A 22940-nucleotide genomic window follows, 5' to 3' on the forward strand; every position below is an offset into this window, starting at 1 on the left:
TAAATATCCATAATTTATTGTTATTACAATAGCATACATATGACATGTGTAACAAGGACAAAGTGTTACCTTATGTACGTAATAAACATACCCTGCAGTTTTGGTATATTAAACTGGTATACTTAAAATCCGCTAAATTGGAACAACTAATTTTGAGCTTAACGAACTTTAATTGTGCAGAAGTAGTGCTGAAGTCCAGCTAAAGTGGAACTATTGCAAGTATAGTGAATCCTCATCAATAGTGACAATAAAACATATTTTAGCCTTAATATTAAGAAATGTGCATCGTGCACAAATAGTACTCCAAATAAAGTGTAATTATAATTTTTTATATCAGTACGTCTTGAGCGATATGTCAGTAAATATGTTAATAGATCTGAATTATATATAAATGTATTTTAAATATTACTTTTTTACTAGATAGAAGGCACTGCTAGAAGCGTCATATCAAAAGTAACCGCTAAATCTTCCAGATTGCTTCAGGCATTCTTCATTTGTAAACTGCTTTGCATAAAAGTGTCCACAAAAAGAATACATTGAAATAAATAATGAAAAGCTACCAGGAGATGAGAAAAAAAAGCAGCAAAATGTACGATGGCTGTGCTGGATATGACATAACTGTTTAGTGATTGGTGGCAAATTCGGTGTCCCACTGAGAGTTGTGATTACAGATGGATCTTCATACAAATTTCACACCAATTCACCGAAATGTAAAACAGTTAGTGCCACAAGCTTCATGTTTGATGCAATATTGTATGGTTATACTAACCTATAACCTGCGAGAATGTTCATTAATGTAGACTTCCCGGCCCCTGAGGGTCCCATGATGGCCACCAAAGCACCGCTGGTGAAGTTCCCAGAGATCCCTTTCAGAAGGGTCTTGTAACCTGACACAAGGTAGAACAGAAAAAGAGGTACCCCTGTGAGAAACCTTCCACAGTCTGGACAATAAGCACAATGAACAACCTGAGCCATTCAGCACAATAGTATAATGTCCCTGCCAAAGTCTCATCCAAATTCTCCTGCTTAAATAATGGTCGGTCTGTGATTGGAGGTGAAAAGGGCTATTTATTTGTTCACCATTGGGTTTCTGAAATTTTCCAGGTGAGTGAACCTGTTTGCCAGTGTGCGTATCTTTAGATAAACCCTCTTCTTACCTCTAACTGACCTTTTTGTTTCTAACTTTCAAAGAATAAAGAGCTGATGCTATAACGCTTTCTCCAATATCCATTAATTTTCTTTTGTCAAGATATATAATGCATTCTTCACCATCTTACAGCAGCTTTGTGTGCAGATTTATAAGCAACTGAACAATTTTTGGGTTCTGGTTAATGTAAACTAGACTCAATTTGACACTTAAGATCTAATTAAAATATATGAATTGTATTAGTCCGTTGGTTCATTTTTGTTGCATTAGACTACAAGATGACTGAATATCATATATGTCGTCACATTATGTCTTTGTCACAATGGGGGAAAAAAAAGACATTTTAGCACAAATATAATGCACATAATCATTAATGAAACTGAAATGTGGTAACTTGTCCTAACAAAAAAATGTGACAATCTTTTGAGATGTGAGATGTTTCAAACCAATATGCAGCATTTTTGCCGGAAGACAAGCATTTGGAAAATTTCTGACGGATAGCAAAATACCTTTCCATGCAAGTCAGTTCAATCACTGTCCATCTTGAAAATGCACTCAACAGCTATATTCCATCAGGCACGTTTCTATTAAACTGCATAGGAAAATACCTCAATCCAAAAAAAAATAAATAACTGCCTGCCAAACTCACATTTGAATAAATGCTGAGTGCAACTTTTAACAGCAGATGCACTGACAGAGCAAGAACTGTTGTAAAGACCAGGCATGGACTTTTCCGATTGGTGACGGGCTCTTTCATTTGGAAATCAAAACTTAACTACTGCAACTGCCATAGTGAGTGTTCCATTTTTCCACTTAATTATAGATAACTTTAAAGCACATTTTCAATGTTTTAATAATCTTCTGTCATGCTTTAAAGAAGTACATTTATTTTGATGTGTTGTCTATCTATTTTAAACATACTGTACAGAAATTGCAATTTCAACATTGAGCACAATTGTAACAGAACTGTTTGTTTAGTTTCCTTTTTTCCTTATTTGGTTCTTCCTGTTTTAGTTCATGACCTAGTTTTGTTAATTAGTTATATTCATCACCTGTGTTTGATTCAATTACCTTGTTTCCGCGTTTGTTCCAGCCCCTTTATAAGTCCTCAGTTTTGCCTTTATGTTTGTCGGATCTTAAGTTAATAATGTCTTATGTGAGTTGATGCCATTGATTAAAGAATATTCCTTTTTGTTTCATTCCTTCGTCGAGAGCTTTATTGCTACAACCACCGACGCATAACAGAAGATCCGACCGACACAGAAGATTAAACAGATCGTCGAAATGACTCCGGCTGAAGTCGCGCTGTATGGGTTGCGGCAGGGCGGCCTGAGGTTGGAGCGATATGTGGAGGTTTTCCTCGAGCTCGCCAACCAGGTGAGCTGGCGCGACGCGGCTCTAGGTGCACATTTCCTGCTGGGGTTGGATGACGAGATCATTCGCTGCGAGCTTCCCAAAGGTAGTTTTCCCCTGATCGAGCTTATTAATCTAATTTTCTGTCTTAGTGGAATCGACGAAGAAGTCGAGGAAATTCCCCAAACTCGTCATCCCGCTCCAGCAGAAAAGCACTGCGTCTCCCCAGCTCTTCCCACGCCAGGATCCTCCACATACCTCTCCAACGACTCCTCCCGCCTGCCCAACCATAAAGGTCCACCGCCCGCGGCGAAGAGGATCCCGCCATGCACGGCGATGAATGTTCCGCCCGCGGCAAGGAGGAAACCGTCGCAAAGGGCGATGTACGTTGCGCCGTTCGTGACGAAGAGGATCCCGCCGTGTTCGGCGATGAATGTTCCGCCCGCGGCGAGGAGGATGCCGCCGAAAAGGGCGATGAACGTTGCGCCAGCTGCGGTGAAAAGGGTTCCGCCGCCCACGCCTCAGATTCAGGAAAGGGGGCTATTGGATGAGGCTCTTCCCCCGGAGTTCTCGGCTCCCATGCTCACACCAGTGACTGCTCCTCGCCGGTGCCATCCAGTGCCTGCCCCTCGTCTGTGTCCTCCTATCCCTGCACCTCGCAAGAGGGTCCCGTCCAGCCCGCCTGAGTTCCCGCTGGTCCCGTCCAGCCCGCCTGAGTTCCCGCTGGTCCCGTCCAGCCCGCCTGAGTTCCCGCTGGTCCCGTCCAGCCCGCCTGAGTTCCCGCTGGTCCCGTCCAGCCCGCCTGAGTTCCCGCTGGTCCCGTCCAGCCCGCCTGAGTTCCCGCTGGTCCCGTCCAGCCCGCCTGAGTTCCCGCTGGTCCCGTCCAGCCCGCCTGAGTTCCCGCTGGTCCCGTCCAGCCCGCCTGAGTTCCCGCTGGTCCCGTCCAGCCCTCCTGAGTTCCCGCTGGTCCCGTCCAGCCCCGCGCCTCCCGTGCGCCCTCTAATGTCCGCGCTGCAAGAGCGCCCTCTAATGTCCGCGCTGCAAGAGCGCCCTCTAAGGTCCGCGCTACAAGAGCGCCCCTTTGAATCCGCGCTGCAAGAGCGCCCCCAAATGTCCGTGCTGCCAGAGCACCCTCCTGCGTCTCCGCTGGTCCCATCCAGCACTCCTTCGTCTCCGCTGGTTCTATCCAGCTTCGCGCCTCCCGTGCGCCCTCAAGTGTTCGCGCTACAAGAGCGCCCTCAAGTGTCTGCGCCGCTAGAGAACCCTCACGAGTCCGCGCTGCCAGAACGCCCTCCTGCATCTACGCTGGTCCCGTCCAGCTCTCCTTCGTCTCCGCTGGTTCCGTCCAGCTCCGCGCCTCCAGAGCGCCCTCAAGCGCCCGCTCCTCCAGAGCGCCCTCAAGCGCCCGCTCCTCCAGAGCGCCCTCAAAAGCCCGCTCCTCCAGAGCGCCCCCAAGCGCTCGCTCCTCCAATGTGGCCGCCTGAGGGGAACTTCCCCAAAGAAATTTTGGGGGGGGGCCATATAGTCTCAGTCTGTGTGGCCAGGCCAAGGGCCAAGGCCACAGAGGACCCCGATCCGCCGTGGCCGCCCAAGGACCCCGATCCGCCGTGGCCGCCCAAGGACCCCGATCCGCCAAGGCCGCCCAAGGACCCCGATCCGCCAAGGCCGCCCAAGGACCCCGATCCGCCGTGGCCGCCCAAGGACCCCGATCCGCCGTGGCCGCCCAAGGACCCCGATCCGCCGTGGCCGCCCAAGGACCCCGATCCGCCGTGGCCGCCCAAGGACCCCGATCCGCCGTGGCCTCCCAAGGACCCCGATCCGCCGTGGCATGCCGAATCTCCTGATCCGCCATGGCCTCCCGAGTCTCCAGTCCCGCCATGGTCTCCCGAGTCTCCAGTCCCGCCATGGTCTCCCGAGTCTCCAGTCCCGCCATGGTCTCCCGTGTCTCCAGATCCGCCATGGCCTCCCGAATCTCCAGTCCTGCCATGGCCTCCCAAGGCTCCAGATCCGCCATGGCCTCCCGAATCTCCAGTCCTGCCATGGCCTCCCAAGGCTCCAGATCCGCCATGGCCTCCCGAATCTCCAGTCCTGCCATGGCCTCCCAAGGCTCCAGATCCACCATGGCCTCCCGAATCTCCAGTCCTGCCATGGTCTCCCAAGGCTCCTGATCCGTCCTGGAGGCTTCCCTGTCCCAGCCTGGTCCTGCTCCAGCCTCCAGGACGCCCACCCCCCCCTCCCCGATGTTACTGTTATGGTGCGGGACGCACCTTCCGGGAGGGGGGCGATATCTGTAACAGAACTGTTTGTTTAGTTTCCTTTTTTCCTTATTTGGTTCTTCCTGTTTTAGTTCATGACCTAGTTTTGTTAATTAGTTATATTCATCACCTGTGTTTGATTCAATTACCTTGTTTCCGCGTTTGTTCCAGCCCCTTTATAAGTCCTCAGTTTTGCCTTTATGTTTGTCGGATCTTAAGTTAATAATGTCTTATGTGAGTTGATGCCATTGATTAAAGAATATTCCTTTTTGTTTCATTCCTTCGTCGAGAGCTTTATTGCTACAACCACCGACGCATAACAACAATAACAATAATATTTAAATACATGACACACTAGTTTTAACAGAATAGACATTTGAGTAAATTTTAGTGTACCGTAAATGCTTGTCATCACACTTAGCAGCACACTCCAACCATATTTAAAAACACAATAAAAGTAATTATGCAAATACATATAAAGATGCACTTAAGTCCTACATAAGTGGGTCAATACAAATCTATAGTTCAGCTCATTCCAGTTAGCATGTAAATTATAATACATTTTCAAATTAACGTGATATAAGGCCACTGCACACTGAACCCAAACTTTTCGTACGTTAAAAAATAAATACGACCTCACGTTGTGTCAATCACGTTTGCACACTGCCTACGAAACTTTCGTCCATCAAAAAAAATTCGGATCAGGTTCGATTTTCTGCGTTTTCGCTTCCGTAGCATGCATTTTGATAGGAAAGGATGGGGAATACGAAAAAACAAAAAAGCGCATGCGAAAATTTCGGACTCATTGTGCAATGACCTTAAGTGTCCAAAAAACACTACTTAAGTATATTATTTTAAAGTACTCTTTTTTAAAGTATATGCCAAATAGCTACTTTTTTTAACAGGGTTATATGGCCTCTCTTGTATATAAGTATATCAGTATATACAGTGGGGATCGAAAGTTTGGGAACCCCTTGCAGAATCTGTGAAAATGTGGATAATTTTACCAAAATAAGAGAGATCATACAAAATGCATGTTATTTTTTATTTAGTACTGTCCTGAGTAAGATATTTTCCATAAAAGATGTTTACATAAAGTCCACAAGACAAAAAAATAGCTGAAATTATTAAAATAACCACATTCAAAAGTTTGGGAACCCTTGGTTCTTAATACTGTGTGTGGTTACCTGGATGATCTACGACTGTTTTTTTGTTTTGTGATGGTTGTTCACGAGTCCCTTGTTTGTTCTGAACAGTTCAACTGATCACTGTTCTTCAGAAAAATCCTCCAGGTCCTGCAGAATCTTCAGTTTTCCAGCATCTTTTGCATATTTGAACCCTTTCCAGCAGTGAGTGTATGATTTTGAGATCCATCTTTTCACACTGAGGATGATTGAGGGACTCAAACACAACAATTAAAAAAGGTTCAAACATTCACTGATGTTCCTGAAGGAAACACGATGCATTAAGAGCCGGGGGTGAAAACTTTTTGAATTTGAAGATCAAGGTAAATTGTACTTCATTTGTCTTCCAGGAAACATGCAAGTATCTTCTGTTGCGTCAGAAGGGCAGTACTAAATGGAAAAATATGATATTTCAACAAAATAAGAAAAATTTGGACATCTTCATCCTGTTCAAAAGTTTTCACGCCCCGGCTCTTAATGCATCGTGTTTCCTTCAGGAGCATCAGTGAATGTTTGAACCTTTTTTAATTGTTGTGTTTGAGTCCCCCAATCATCCTCAGTGTGAAAAGATGGATCTCAAAATCATACAGTTACTGCTGGAAAGGGTTCAAATATGCAAAAGATGCTGGAAAACTGAAGATTCTGCAGGACCTGGAGGATTTTTCTGAAGAACAGTGCTCAGTTGAACTGTTCAGAACAAACAAGGGACTCATGAACAACCATCACAACACAAAAAAACAGTCGTAGATCATCCAGGTAACCACACACAGTATTAAGAACCAAGGGTTCCCAAACTTTTGAATGTGGTTATTTTAATAATTTCAGCTATTTCTTTGTCTTGTGGACTATATGTAAACATCTTTTATGGAAAATATCTTACTCAGGACAGTACTAAATAAAAAATAACATGCATTTTGTATGATCTCTCTTATTTTGGTAAGATTATCCACATTTTCACAGATTCTGCAAGGGGTTCCCAAACTTTCGCATGCCACTGTAAGGTGCTAAGACAGTTTTGAAATGATAACAGTAACACTATTAATTATAAATGAATTATTAAGAATTTCCCTCAGTAAACTCCTAATTTGCTGCTTACTGATCATAAGCAAGGTACTGTAGGTAAGCAACTAGTTAATAGTAAATAGTGTTCTCTAATCTAAAGTGTTACCATGATAACATGCTTTTATGCAGCAAAAAGAGGACATCCACAGGATGACCGATTATAACCTGTTATTTATCCAGTATCTGAAGCTGAGATGCTAATCTATTTGATTGCAGTGGCTGCCAGCTTAATTGGATTGTGTTTACAATCCGTCAGAGCAATACACAAATACCTCTGACCTTCCCCGTCCTCTTTTAGTGCAGGATTCCAGGGCTTCTCCCTCTGATTGTGCACTATAGTAACCCCAAAAATACAGAAAGGTGCATCACACTGTTTCTGAAGTGGTACAGTCTCTAGGTGAAGCCAATTGGTTAGCAAATAACGGCAGGATGATTTTGCTTAGTGCACCTGATGTGCAGCATGTGACAGAAGAGAGAGCTATTCCTGGCCACGAGGGATGCCGAGGTTACTTTGGGTCACGATCAAGTGTGCAAGAAATCAAAGTACTATAGAACACCATGCTGTGGTACTACATTACGGTTTCTTTTGCACCACCACAGTAAGGTAAAAAACTATTCTCTGTTACTCTTATGCTTATGTTGCACTGGGTTTAATCAGATGAGGTATATGTTATGCCCCATAGCAACATTCAAATCGCTTGGCAAACACAAATTTGTGCCCTGGGGTTAAATGTAAGTTTGACCAGTAGTCAAATGAAGCGCCTACACACATTCACATCCTACGCAACCAAATCATTTAGAGCATCAACAATGTACTTAACATTCATGTTGATTTTACATATGCCATATGCATGATTATGTCAGCAAAGGTTGAGATATAGTTGAGCTTGATTATGATTTCAGCTGCTAGAAGCACCTCTTCACAGGCTGGGCTCATATCTTCACTTTTTCTAATGTAGAGTCCATATTTATTGTTTTATCTAACACATGACAGCTATCCCACAGTAACTTTTAGCTTTATATGACTCTTGTCTTATCCATTTTTAACATAACACCAAAACAGCCTTTTTAACTTGAATGTGCAAAGCGTCTTCTTTCTTGCATTGCTGCAAAAAACCAATCTGTTATGCTGCTTGATGTTGCAAACTGGTATTTGTTTTCATATTACATGTTTACACTGGATTGTAGTGCAAATAGTTTTGCCGTTTACTGCAATTATCTGAAAGCCGGGACAGGGTGCACATAACTAACAGCAAAGTAAAAATTTTATAAAAACACCATATCAAAATAAAACACAAATGCAACAGAACCACGGTATTGGAACGTACCATGGTATTGCTAGATTTTACTATGGTTTACTTTAGACATATTTGTGTACACATTTCCCATAATAGAGTCATAAAGCGGTACTATGCCACGGTCATGTTATCAGAAATACCAAGGTGTATATGAATATATCAATCATTCAGTGCCATGATATCTATTAAAGTATGATTCTGACCACATTGAAAATGTCTGGGATCGTAAAGGATTTCTACTGTCATGGGTACAAGGCTGAATCTTTGATTGCCTAGTGCGATATGCCATAAATAAAGTCTATGCTTCATTTGAATGCCTTAAACTTTATATTGCAAACACAGAATGATGCGTATGGTGTGTCAATGCTGAATCGTGCCTAGATGTCTTGGCTACAATTTATCGTAGTTATTTACAGTAACTCCTTATCTATTTGTTACAGTCCAGGTTCAATGCCGCCTTATCTACTTGTTACAGCTCAGTGATGAAAGCTTATCTGCTTGTTACAGCTCAGTGATGAAAGCTTGAGGTCAGACGGGAAAGAGCTTGGCTACCTCATTCACTGCTTCATTTCAATACCGATCTAAATGTGCGATTCAAAACAACGTTGCTTCCATGCCAATGTTACAGGCAGCTATTTAGGTCTTTCTGACTGATGAAGGAGATCTCATGGGTAATTGAGCCATCAAGCTATTAGTCCTCCCTGGCACACACTTCACTTTCTCCCATGCAGCTACTACAACACGCGGGATCAGTCGAGGTAAAAATACCAGAGGAGGAGGAGAGGGACCACAGAGTTCACTTTGCTCTTTTACATGCTTCAGTAGGCTGGGCATAGACATTATTTTCTGTGACATTTTCAACCATACAGGTGGTTACTCAAGGCTGTGCGAGGTTCTTTAAGGGCTTTTAAATTCTATTAAAAGCTTGACCCACACAAACATCGTGAAAAATGTTGCTTTTAGGCATGGCAAAGTACACGGGAGCTTAGCTAAAAATTAGCTAACCAAATGCCCATTAAATAGCCATGAAGTTGTGGTCACATGACTTTGACAGATATGAAATTAGACCTAAGAAATTAGGTCTTAGAAATTTAATGGCAACATCTAGATATAGTGATCAAAATATTTAAACAATAAGATATTCACGGTTATGTCTCATTTAAATTTTGATGTCTTGATGTTTGATTTTGATTGAAACGTGCAGAATAGCAGCATACATCATGTTGCAGAACAGGTACAATAAAGTAAATAATAAATGAGCTCAACTGAATGTCACTTCCTAGGTATTGTGCATTGGCCTCCAGGGGTATATTACCATTGTAATAGCAATATATATCAGAAAAGTTCACTAATAATACATTCTCATATAAAACTCAAATAAAAACTTACAAATAAAATGTAAATTATTACAAAAAAAAAAAGTTTTGTTTGAAAGAGTAAAAAAAAAAAAAAAAAATAGAATAATTCTTAATAAAGTGCCAATTTTTCACTTTAATAGTTAGTGCATATAGAACCTGGGGACATTTGATGTGTATACATGATGAAGACAGGAACATGCACTGTGTAACAGTAATAATCCATTAATGATGGAAAAATTAAGTAATTTCTAAAGTTAACAATCTACATCCAAGAAATTCTGACAAGTTATCTAGCGACAGAGCAACGTGCCTCCTCCACAAGCATTGCTCATTAGCAGCCTTATCTTCACAAGTGCACAGCTGATGGTTTCATCCTGTTCCAGCGCGCCCTCATCTCTCAGCAGACGTTACTGGAGTTTATTGACCGACAGTAACCCGCTGTGAGAGTGGAGCTGGGCTGCTGGCAGTGCCTTTGCACGTTCTCTCTTTCCTCTAAGTATGGATTACAAGGATTTGTTAGACAGCTCAGTCCCGGTTTCTATTGCAGTGATAATAAACAAGCCGAAGTTGCCCATCACTCTCTATAGCTTTTTGGTAAAACAAAGCTGTTGATAGCATGCCAGACAGACTTTCTTAAAGTCATCATGAAAACAAAATTGGTCCTATATATGTATTTTTCCTAATACATTTCCTACGAATGATGCCTCTGTGAACATTATTATATGCCTGAATGTGCTACTATATTTGCCATAATGTGCAGTGCACAGCAAAGCACACTGCGTGGAATATTTGTTTACGGCAATGAATGCACTTGACCTGACCTTTCATTTCCAGTGTCTCAAATGAACTGAAAATAATATCAGCCACATTTTTCTGAACTCATTCTAAAATTTAAAACACAAATTTGTTTTAATTTCCGAGACGATAACTGAATGCCATTTGTTGAATTATACATGAACATAACGAAGTCATGTGACAAACATAATATGTCTATGTGAAAAACAGTGTAGAATACAACTGTGAAATGTTTATTGTTGCACAGTTCTTATTTTATAGTAGGACACAGTATATTGTTTAGTAGGCTACTACTCAATTCCAGGTGTATGGCTTTCTCAAAATATTTCACCAAAAGGTAATTTACTTTTAGTGTCTTAAAGATGAGTTTACTACAGAGTGTACTGATAAGCATTTATGGCAAATTAAAATATACTACACTCTAAAAAATGCTGGGCTGGTTCAACCCAACTTTGGGTCAAATATGGACTAACCCAGCTGTTGGCTTGAATTTGTACATTGCATTTTTAACCAAAAAGTTGGGTTAGTCCATATTTGACCCAAAGTTGGGTTGAAACAGTGTATATACAGTCTTGTATGTCATGTATTACATGCACTCAAATATATTTGCAATTACACATTTGAAATGATAAAGTTGAAATTCAGTACATTTAAAATATATTAACTTTAATTGTATTATAACCGAGTACTTTACCAGTCCCTTAGAATGTTAGTCAACATATCAATATAAGTGACCCTATTTTGATGTGATTATTGTGATGTTTTTGACATTATAACAAAGTGCAATTTTTAAAAAATGTACTTAAATGCATTAACGTAATTAAAGTGAACTCCCTTCAAATGCTTAAGTGGCCTTTTATTTCATTAAATTTCTACTACCCGCAAGTACAGTTATATATATATATATATATATATATATATATATATATATATATATATTAGGCATGCACGATATGAAAAAATTTAACCGATACCGATAACTGATAATTAAGTCCTTCTCGTGGCCGATACCGATAAGTTCATATTTGTATATTATAATTTTCATATAATGTGCAGTTTGTGCACCCAGGAGAATACAAAATCTAAGATTCACTGATTAAACTGATATTTTAGTAGCTCTGGCCTAACTATAGCAAACATCAGTCCTGACTCTTCAAACTTTTTTATGTCCCTAGGGCCGGGCTTCGGGCCAATATTCACGTCATAGTTCAGACACGGGCCTGGCCTCGGGCCTGTTTTAGGCTTCTCCTTATCCTTATATTTTAGACATCCATCAATTATTGATGAAAAAAAATTGCCGCGCTGGTGGAAATAACATGAGTCCGTGCTGCTGCGACTGTCAAGAGCAGCTCGACGGTGTTTAGTGTCCCGCAGCAGCAGGAGCCGTCAGCACAGATGAAGAGTTCTGCTTCAAATACACGCAATAAAGCAAAAGCCCCAGCAAACGTAATTACCATGAATGTGGTGATACTATCTAAGGTGATATTGGAAGGTCTATTTATTTATTTATTTTTTAAACATTCGTTTCTCATTTAGCCTATTTGGTTCCACAGTATTTGCTGATTTTTATTTTATTTAAACTGTGATATTTTCCCCATTATTTTACATCAAGGTGTATGCAGTCCGTGCCTCAAAACTTTCCATCTCACTAATAAACGTTCTGCGTTTTATAATTATTTGTTCCTCAGTCTTTACTGATTTTCAGTTTTGTAGGGGTGTACTCACTTTTGTGGCCAGTGGTTTAGACATTAATGGCTGTGTGTTGAGTTACTTTGGGGGGACAGCAAATTTACACTGTTATACAAGCTGTACACTCACTACTTTACATTGTAGCAAAGTGTCATTTCTTCAGTGTTGTCACATGAAAAGATATAATAAAATATTTACAAAAATGTGAGGGGTGTACTCACTTCTGTGAGATACCGTATATAAACATTTTATATAAGTTTGATGGTTGACGCATGCAATTTCATGCATCTCGAGATTAGTTGCATGAAGATTTAAACTTCCAGTTTGTTGTGATGCCCTTATAGCAATTGGATACTTTATCATATAAAAGAGCTTATGTTTAATATTCATAATTATATTTCAATGCATACATTTAATGCATTTCAATTATATATTCATATTCAATAAAGACGTTTATGTTAACCTAGTTAGCTGCATCAAATTACATAGCATAGCACATCAGCTGACAATAACACATCAGCTGCATAAATGCTTCAGTCTCATTGTTCAGCCCGAGGCTCTGAAAGCTTTTATCGCCGCTGTAGTCTGCAATGGCACAAAACACCAGGATCAAAATCAGCCCTGTCCTCATCTGCTCCATACTTCCACTATGTGACAATATCATGGTTCTATCCCTGCTCATTTCATGACAAGATGCTTTTATCCATGCCCGGCTGTTTGCCAGTCCAGAGCATTTGCTGGCTGTTTCCGATGCTAATTGCATGATATTAAGGCAGGGCTGTGTGTTGAGCACGCTGTTCTTTTTGGAGAACGACAAAAAAGCTGATGGCAATCTAAGAGGATTGAACTAAAGTCGATGAGTGAGCCACCAGAACGATGAGCCAGTTGGCTATGGGATCTGGACGCATGTATATTTCATGACACTGGAGTGTGGCACTGAAGTGTCATTGAAACTTGCTTCTGTACTTCAGGCAAAAGTTTCCACATTTCAGACCGTAATTATTCACAAAGCAGTGCAATTTGAATGGCAAGTTCAAACTGATTTCAAACTGACAGAGGAATAATTGAACCAGAAATTAAAAATGTTCTCTCATGGCATACACAACCCGCACAATGTTGTGTAAGGATTTTTCCAAGAAAAAGGACAATTTATTGAGGCCACTATAAAAGTGATGACAAAATTCTCAGACCAATTTCCTAAATTTCCCTGACTAAGCATGAAATTCATTCATTCATTCATGGAACATTTCAAATACAAACAGTTCACTAAATAAAACAAATATATATATATATATATATATTATTAACTATATTAATTACATTTATTGGAAACTAATCTAAAAAAAAAAAAATAATAATAATAATAATAAAAGGTGTACACATGAAAAAAAAAATCCAAATAGGGCTAGAGAGCAGGGGGAAAGAAAGAAAGAAAGAAAGAAAGAAAGAAAGAAAGAAAGAAAGAAAGAAAGAAAGAAAGAAAGAAAGAAAGAAAGAAAGAGCTCTAAACATATATTTACTAGTGCTGTCAAACGATTAACCGCATCCAAATTATTATTATTTTTTTACATCACATATGTGTGTGTACTGTGTATATTTATTATGTATATATAAATAAACACCCATGCATTTATATATTTGAGAAAAATATGTTATGTTTATATAATATAAATATTTAATATAAATTATATGTAAATACATGCAAATATTTAAAAAATATATACTATGTGTGTGTATTTATTTATATATATATATATATATATATAATAAATATACACAGTACACAAACATATACTATTTAAACAAAAACTTTTATTTTGGATGCGATTAATCGTTTGACAGCACTACTATTTAACAAAACGGTGCAACATTTCAACCAGTCAGGTCTTCATCTGGCACAATGGTGAAATTTGTTTTATTTTGCTTTCTAAAAACTAGTCAGAAATCATTAGATTTATCTGGAAGTCATTCATTCATTCAATTAGTTAGTTATTTTTAATTACGTGTTTATATATTTTGTTATATTTTATTTATTTACTTATTCATTCCTTTATTCATCCATCCATCTATTCTTCATTCATTCATGCATGACAGTCTTTTGCCCTATCAGGATAAACTACTTTCTATTTGTGATAAGAATAAACAAACTAAGTGCTAAACACTAACTAATTCATTGTTTTTATCAGAAGGCCTAAGTCACACTGAGCAGTGAATAAAAACATCCAAAAATACTTAGGGCTATAGGGGAAAGATGACAAAATGTGGTAAAAACAACAAACTGTGCATCTTGAAGGATGAAGACAGCCCATCTCTGGAGCTGAACTCTGCCCTCTGTTTAGGCTTGGCAGCTCAGGATTTACTGCCAGTGACAAAGCTTCTGCTGCTGAACATTTGGCATGTCCAAGAAACTTAAAATCAAATTACAATCTTACAATCCAGATGGTGAGCCTAATGAAGACATCACTGCCCGTCAGTAAAACCCTGATCCTTAAGATAAAGTAAGAAGAGTAAAGCCAAGGCAAAGCAGACAGCTGGGCTGTTATGTCAGCCATAGTGTCTAATTAATGAATTCCCTTCTGAGTTATGCATGGAGGCATTTCAGGATAACATCCATCGAAAAGGACACTTTTGGAGCCAAAGAATAAAGACATTCTTGGCGAAGTCCATGCTCTCTATATCACTGGACAATTTATGTGCACTCGCTTGCAAAGCTATATACAAAACAAACCATTCCCACTGAAATCAATCCAATTCCCACAATATTTACAATAGAAACCAACAAATCCCCTAGATGTAAATTAAATTAAAATAAATAGCAAGATGTTTGAGTAGTGCAGAAATTAACGTTTTCATTCAAATCAGTTTGTAAAATTTGTAGTTGGATACAAAGAAAGCACACAAAAGATGGATTTTAAAACATGTTATTTGTGAACTGAATGTGATGTTTTTGGACACTTAATTGCATGTAAACTGCAAATAAATGACAATGTATTATAGTTTCAGCTTAATTTAAATGCTATTATCTGAACATTAGAATGCTTTTTTGACTCACCTAAGTACATACTTATATGTATTTTTTCAAATATAATTAAAAGTGCACTGCTGGATATACTGACAATCATTTATGGTAAACTAAAAAAAATATTAAATTGTGTTCCGAAGTCGAAAGAAGCTTTTACGGGTTTGGAATGACATGGGGGTAAGTGATTAATGACAACATTTTCATTTTGGGGTCAAGTAACCCTTTAAATGTGGATCATGAACTGCCTTTGTGTTTGTTTTTGCTTTTACTGTTCTCTGAGGTCCACTTATAATGTTATCGAGATTTTTACACTAAGGAAACATCATAATTTAGGAGTATTAAGCTACTTTCTGTCCTGTTTTTCATCAGAACACTCTGTTTGAATAGGCGTGGAGGATTGTAGACTCGGAAGTAAACACCCACTGTTATAATTGGTTAACAGTTGTGTATGTTTGACAGTCTACATCCTTCACAGATGGACGCTGCTAAGATTTTAGGTCAAAAACGTGTAAATAACTCATATCAAGCGATCTTAAGAAGAGACAAAGCAATAGTGATCAGTAATAAAACAGTTACACACACTTGTGTGGTGCTACGTTACTGTCGGATCCAATATAGCTGGCACAGCATCATCTTTTAGTTTCAATCTTTTTGAAAATCCTACGTCGAATTGTGCCTTGTTTGTAAACAAATCGATTCGTATTGAAACGGGTAAACTTTAGCATTTGACTGAATCTACACATGCATTTTAGGTGGTCTTGCTCCGTTCCAAGCAATAAATGCACGTCCTTGAATGAGCGCTGTAGCGTATTCTTCATATTTACAAGTAAATCTCCATATTATGTGTAAGCTAGCCTTCTTTCTATCTGACCCCCCATACATGTAGTTTTGACGTCCATCAGGGGGGATAAACCCTTCTTTAGGGGGGTCAGACCCCCCCCAAACATCCCGGTAATTCGCACCCTGACTACAAGTGCACAGTCAGCCCTATTAAGGGCACCTCTTATTCACAAGGGTCTCTCTGAACTCATCAAAAATTCTGTAGTAAAACCTGAATAGTAATTCTTTACTTTTATGATATTTACATTCGAATGACATTTACAATGCTTCAAGGACTGAAGGTCAGACTTTACCTTTTTTTCTCCACCACGGTCCTTCAGGAACTGAGTACGAGAGATCTTTGAATTGGATGTTGACTGCGGATCTGCGGGGGAGATAGGAAAAGCGCTGGGCCTCCGTCAGATTGTTCTCTACTTTCTTCAGGTGTCCCTGTAACAGCGGCATCTGCTGACTGCCGACGTGACTGGACATCAGCTCATCAATGGACACGCACACGGTTCTGGGGTCTAGCATGAGATCGGGAGGTCCATTTGTATTCTGAGGGAGGACAGACAGAGCGCTTATGTAACACACTACAACCCAGAGGGAAAAGACCTGAGGAGTTTGTACGGAGCTCTCTGCTGACAAACTCGAGATGTTCAGAAGACATCAAAGGTTTTTATCAGAAGTCACACAGAAAAAGTGTACACCACAAAAAGATGACTACTGAATACTGAGATAAACAATTGCAGATGATATACAATTGCATGCTATTACATATAATACTATTTGTGACCCTGGACCACAAACCCAGTCTTAAGTGTCATTTTTTTCGAAATTGAGATTTATACATCACCTGAAAGCTGAATAAGCTTTCCATTGATGTATGGTTTGTTAGGATCTGACAATATTTGGCCGAGATACAAGTATTTGAAAATCTGGAATCTGAGGGTGCAAAAAAATCTAAATATTGAGAAAATCGCCTTTAAAGTTGTCCAAATGAAGTTGTTAGCAATGCATATTACTAATCAAAAATGAAGTTTTGATATATTTATGGTAAGAAACTTACAAAATATCTTCATGGAACATGATCTTTATTTAATATCCTAATGATTTTTGATAATTTTGACCCATACAATGTATTGTTGGCTATTGCTATAAATATACCGGCGACTTCAGACTGGTTTTGTGCTCCAGGGTCACATATGAAGGTTTGGGATCAGTAAGATTTTTTTTTTAAGAAGTCTCTTATGCACATCAAGGCTGCATTTATTTAATCAAAAATACAGTAAAAACAGTAATACTGTTAAATATTATAACAATTCAAGATAATAGTTCTATTAATAAAATATAATGCATTCCTGTGATTAAAGCTGAAATTTTAGCATCATTACTCCAGTTTTTATTTTTATTAAATAAATGCAGGCTTGATGAGGATAAACGACTTCTGTATAATATATATATATATATATATATATCTCACGGATCCCAAACTTATATTTTATACCTACAAACTATATCATTGTAAGCACAGTGGTTAACCACGGTATTTCTTGGCCAAACTATATTATGTGGTGTACAACAATATTTCCATGGTATATTTTGAAGTACATTACCATCAAATGACCGTGTTATTGCTCTCTAATAACATCACTGTACAAGACAGTATTTTTGTAACAGAACTCCATGCAGCAATTTAACCTGTATATCCACTTGATTGTTTAATGAAACACATGTCAAGGTTGAAAATTTGAGGAAGGTATAGTAGCCTATAATATTTATATTAATAGTTCATCAGTGCTAAATATAAAGAGAGGCGACCTAATCCGTCTCCCTCTGGCCACAGAAGACAGATGAGGTTACTATCGGACAAAGCTTATTCTAAGCTCTGGGAAAACAGTACTGCCCAAATGTCAGTTTAGTGTTTTTCATATTAAAACTGTATGATGTAATATGAAATTATATTAAAATCCACATCATCATCATATATGAAATTGTAATAATGTATTGATTTGAGCAAATGTAGTCCTGGCATTACATTTTGAAGGGAAATATTTATTTTGCAAACTAAGAATTGTGCATTTGCAATAAGTCACGCAGTCTATGACAACAGGAAAGTGCACTGATATAAGTCAGTGAGGGTTAACTTACTCTAATTCATCTGAAAAACACATCACTGAAGCATGTTTTAAACACTGAACATGTCAGCTTATTAAGAATGTGTTTAACAAATATGAAATCTGATTATTAAATAAAAAATGTTTAAAAACAAGCTAAAACATAATCTTACCATTATGATGGAGTTGGTCACTGTTGTATTGTTGACTGAAAAGGCTGCCATAAGACATGCCATTCCTGTCAAACGTGCTGCGACAAACTCCGGTTGTGTCAGGTGCAGAGAGATGTAGCATCTGTTTGGACCTGAGCTCTCCAGAGTCCTCCACGCGCTCCTCGCCTCTGTTATTGTTTACACGCGACCTACCTGCGCTCCGTGTTTAGAGGGTGACGTCACAGCAGCAATACACACGCGACGCGTTTCTGCGATGAAACGGAACGCACCGGAGAGGTCTACTATGGAAGGCCAAAAGGGCCAAAAACACGTGAATTTTAACGCGTTAAATACGCATATTTAACGCGTTAACAACACGTATTTTACGCGTTAAATACGTGTTGTTTACACGTTAAATACACGTATTTAACGCGTTGTTGACGCGTTAAAATTCACATGTTTTTGGCAAATTGGCGTTCCATAGTCTGCCAGGCGCGTTTTAAAAAGCTGTACTGTTGTGATAAAACGTGACGCGAGACGCCACGCACTGAACAAGTGACTAAGAACGCAAATGTCACGTGTAACTATATTTCTACTATAAGCTAGAATTAAAATGCAAAGTTCAAATAAAGCTAGTAGCCTACTCTATGTACATAGGCCTATGCATTAAATAAAAATGTTTATTAAAACGGATTCTACATTATTTAGTACGTTATAGTATATATGCTATAATGTATGAGCTACGATATTGTAAATAATTGAGTATATCAGTTCATTACTCAGAACCTTTAAACAGAATTTAAATATAGCCAATGCACTGCTCAACTCTTCATTATATCAATACCGCATGCACAGAGAACTGCTTTAATTCACCCACTCCCTCTGGTGGCTGATTACTGAAAATGGCATTTCATTGGCAGAGAAGTGAACAGCCATAATCATACTCATTTAAATGTATACCCATTTTATTGTCAGAATATGAATCAAATTAAATATATATATATATATATTACCTAGGCTTTTTTTTTTTTTACAGGGCACAGTGTTGTTTGCCTCCACGTTATATTGTACTTTTTAAAGACAGTTACAGTTTAGTTATTTAGCTGTTTGTGAACAAAATATCAAACACATTTTTTATAGAGACGATGAAAAGGAGGGAGCCACCTTCAGCAAGCTCAGGAGTCAGAAGAAGGGCTCGCATTTCCCTCGAAATAGACTGCAGGACATTGCAGAAGTCTGTTAGAACCAGAACCGACTCACAAAGATTATTCATATTCCTTATCAATGACACACAATGCAGCGATAACTCAAGACTCCCTCAGATAGATGACAATTTAGACAGTTATTTTCCTGATTGCACTGATGATGGCGTGTATGATGAAGTGACTGAAAGACACCATGTTTCTGACTCTGAAGCATCCTTAAAACAAAAACTGACTATAAAATCCAGCAAAAGTGTGGTGGTTTATATTATTACAGAGGTGTCCTGACAGCTTTGCATAGCATCCTAACCCAGCTAATTGAAAATGTTGCAGATGGCTTTACTTTCAGATTGCAAATAAATATTGATTGCCATTGTTTAAGAGCTCAAATTTACAGTTATGGCCCATTTTAGGACTTTTGTTGAGTGTCCCAATGAAAGAACCTGTTGTCATTGGGCTGTTCATGTGGTACTAAAAAACATCAGCCCCTGATTAATTTTTGAGTGACTTTACCCATGAATTAAAGCAGATGCAGGGTGGATTCAATTTTAGAGGAAAAAAATAGTTCATTGTACTAGATTTTGTTGAATGTGATACCCATGCTTTTGTAAAAAACAAAAAGGGTCACAATGGATATCACGGATGTGATAAGTGTTGCCAGCCAGGTGTCTATTAACAGAATGACATACCCCAGAAATGATTTTGAGTTATGGACTGATTCATCATTTTCAGACAGAGTTGATGAGGAGCATCATTATGATGGACCACATGGTTTTTCTGGTGTAGATGTGGGGATGGTGACTACATTCCCTTTAGATTACATGCATCTTGCATGTTTAGGTGTCACACGTAGACTGTTAAATGCCTGGCTACGGGGTCCTTTGAAATTTCGCTTGTCCTCCAGTCTTGTTGATCAGATTTCTCAAAGTTTGATTCACATGCGTGCATACATACCAGTTGAGTTTGCAAGGAAACCCAGATCTCTCAGAGAGCTAGACCGCTGGAAAGCCACGGAACTAAGACAGTTTCTGTTGTATATTAGCTCTGTTACCATATTTAGATAGTACTTTATATATAATAACTTTGTTATTGTATACTGGTATTAGCATCCTTGTCAGTCCACAGCTGTATTCTTTGTTTAACACGCTGCTCACAACATTTGTAAGTCATGTTGGGGAGCTTTATGGAAAAGATGCATTAGTGTATAATGTGCATGCCCTGGTCCACCTGTCAGCTGATGCCCAGGTGCATGGTTCTTTAGACTCCATCTCAGCCTTTCCTTATGAAAATTACCTCCGTACCCTGAAGAAGTTTGTGAGAGAGCCAGAATTTCCTCTTGCGCAGATAATAAGAAGCCTATCAGAGGTTGAAGAAATCAGTAATGTTGAGTTGCCCTGTAAAGTTTTAAGAATGCAACATTATGTTGGACCTGTTCCTGATGGCCTTCAAGCTACAGCACAGTACAGGCAGCTGAAGACTGAACAGTGGTCAATGAAAGTTTCCACAGGGGATAATGTTTTTGCTATAGACAAAGACATTTGTGTCATCATAACATCATTCAGTCTGTGTATGGAATATATGTGGCGTTTAAAGTTTTCACACAGATGGAAAATTTCTACAGCTATCCAATGACCTCAGATTTTCTCAGAGTATATATTGTCTCTCAACCTACAGGAGCATTCAAGGTTGCCAAAGCATCACAGGTCTGTCACAAGTGTTTGCTCCTTCCTTACAAATATAGATTTGTTGTCATGCCCCTTTTGCACACCCACAGATCTATTACTTGCAGGATGTAGATGGGGTTTGTTGGTGGTGAGGGTTAGATAGTGATAGACTAAACAATTGCTGACTTAAAACTCACAAACTGACAAAGAGCAGCTGAACTCCACAAAGATTTCTGGATACTTGTGGACAATGTGAGTATCCACAAGTAATGATGTTCATTAATATATTTATTTATACCATCCAGGATGATGTGGGAATCCACCACAAAATGGAGGGGTCCTGCATCATCCAGCTATACTGGTGATAACAGAATTTATCAAATAATTATAATATATGGAATGAAGCAAAATCTCAAAAGGGGTGTTTTAAATTTTATATATCTTATGGATCATCTTTTTAAATGAGTCATGGTTTGAGGAAGGTGTCACTTGGTGGCCAAATTACAGAAGCGATGAACGCATAAACAGAGCTATTCAAAAATGTGAAGAGCCCGGAGCTGACTGGAAAAAGAATGATACAATGAGCCAAAAAAAGAGATTGAACTCAAGAATCCCAAAACTTACGGCCAGATTCTGGAAGATAAATTCTTCAAACAGTTCAAGAGGATGTGATGCTGGTTCTTCAAGAGTCACTCTCAACTTATCCGTCCATAAAGCCTATACAAAATCAGTCTTCATGTATTTCACAACACTTCAGCATGTAATTCTTATTGAGGGCCATTTTAAAGATTTTTTTTTACCCAAGCAAAGTCTCTGAGAACCTGACACATTGCACTTGTGGAGACTCCAGGAAGGCTGCCGTTCTGGAAAATGATGGTGCTGGAGACTAAATGGTTCCTGATGGTTTCTCACCTAATTCTTCACATTAATTCTTCATTCTTTTGCAGTTAACGTGTCTTTTCTTCTCCACCTGTTTTTTCTGACCGTGCTGACCCAATGAGCATTTTACTGCCCAATGGTCATGCCTTAACTTTGCTAATTCTATTATTGCATTAATATTGCATCCTTCTCATGGGCATTTAATTTATTTTAATTTTATTCTTGAGTTCAAATCTCTTTTTTGGCTCATTTTATCTGTAAAATACAGCCTGCCTAATAATTCTGCACACCTGAAATAAGTCGTTTGTATTATATATCACTTATAAATGATTAAATACAAAATCAGTAGTAGTTATTAACATTGATGTGGTTTGGAATTAGTCAAATGTTCTTGGAAAAAAAAATATGAGAATATCAACTTGCCTAATAATACTGCACAGACTGTACTACTACTACTATATTAAAAATAAATGAACAAATACATAAGTACATGCATAACATGGAAGAATTTTCAGTTAGGTAAGTTTCTTTACCCAACACGTTTTCTGAGTGTGGATGGATTGTGTGTGTGTGTGTGTGTGTGTGTGTGTGTGTGTGTGTGTCCTAGTCACAAGGTATTGCATGTGAGCTGCTGTTGCGCTGCAGTGGGTCCTGAATAGTGCATTTTTTGCTGACAGCATTCCTGGCTGTACGCAGTTGCACAACTACCTGTTTATCAATGAGTTTCCATATATAAGTGTGAAATCAGGTCATTCTACACACAATGGTGCAGTCTACTTTTTAGATTAACAATGATAGTCCTATAGCTGACTGATATAGGAGTATTAGCGTAAAATGCCCCATAACTTGTACAAAACAATGCAACATATTAAGTGATATGAAATATATATTAAGTAGAAAGAAAGAAATTCTGTTACAGTTATAACCAATTAATACACATCCAT

General features: G+C 38.9%; 3 protein-coding genes across 3 annotated transcripts in view; 1 reads left to right on the forward strand and 2 right to left on the reverse strand.

Annotated features, from left to right (window-relative positions):
• The window catches only part of LOC306854091 (ATP-binding cassette sub-family G member 1), a 30846-nt gene extending 12081 nt beyond the window's left edge, over positions 1 to 18765 (reverse strand). The window contains exons 1-3 of the mRNA XM_079391904.1: positions 18273 to 18765; positions 16297 to 16540; positions 770 to 887 (exon numbers count right to left, since the gene is read on the reverse strand). Of these exons, the coding sequence (XP_079248030.1) occupies positions 770 to 887; positions 16297 to 16540; positions 18273 to 18335 (425 nt within the window). The 5' untranslated portion in view covers positions 18336 to 18765. The remainder of the gene's footprint in view (positions 1 to 769; positions 888 to 16296; positions 16541 to 18272) is intronic.
• Positions 2102 to 5031, forward strand: LOC306854093 (uncharacterized protein). The gene is made up of 3 exons (XM_079391908.1): positions 2102 to 3362; positions 3538 to 4517; positions 4599 to 5031. The coding sequence occupies exons 1-2, from the start codon at positions 2432 to 2434 to the stop codon at positions 3555 to 3557; spliced, it is 951 nt and encodes a 316-aa protein (XP_079248034.1). The 5' UTR covers positions 2102 to 2431; the 3' UTR covers positions 3558 to 4517; positions 4599 to 5031.
• On the reverse strand, positions 3644 to 5031 carry LOC306854094 (uncharacterized protein). Its single transcript, XM_079391909.1, has 2 exons — positions 4599 to 5031; positions 3644 to 4517 (listed from the first exon to the last, which is right to left on the reverse strand). Exons 1-2 carry the CDS (start codon positions 4647 to 4649, stop codon positions 3801 to 3803), a joined length of 768 nt encoding a protein of 255 aa, XP_079248035.1. The 5' UTR covers positions 4650 to 5031; the 3' UTR covers positions 3644 to 3800.
• Positions 18766 to 22940: the final 4175 nt, after the last annotated feature.

Source organism: Barbus barbus (assembly GCF_936440315.1).
Source record: "Barbus barbus genome assembly, chromosome: 34".
NCBI lineage: Eukaryota > Metazoa > Chordata > Actinopteri > Cypriniformes > Cyprinidae > Barbus > Barbus barbus.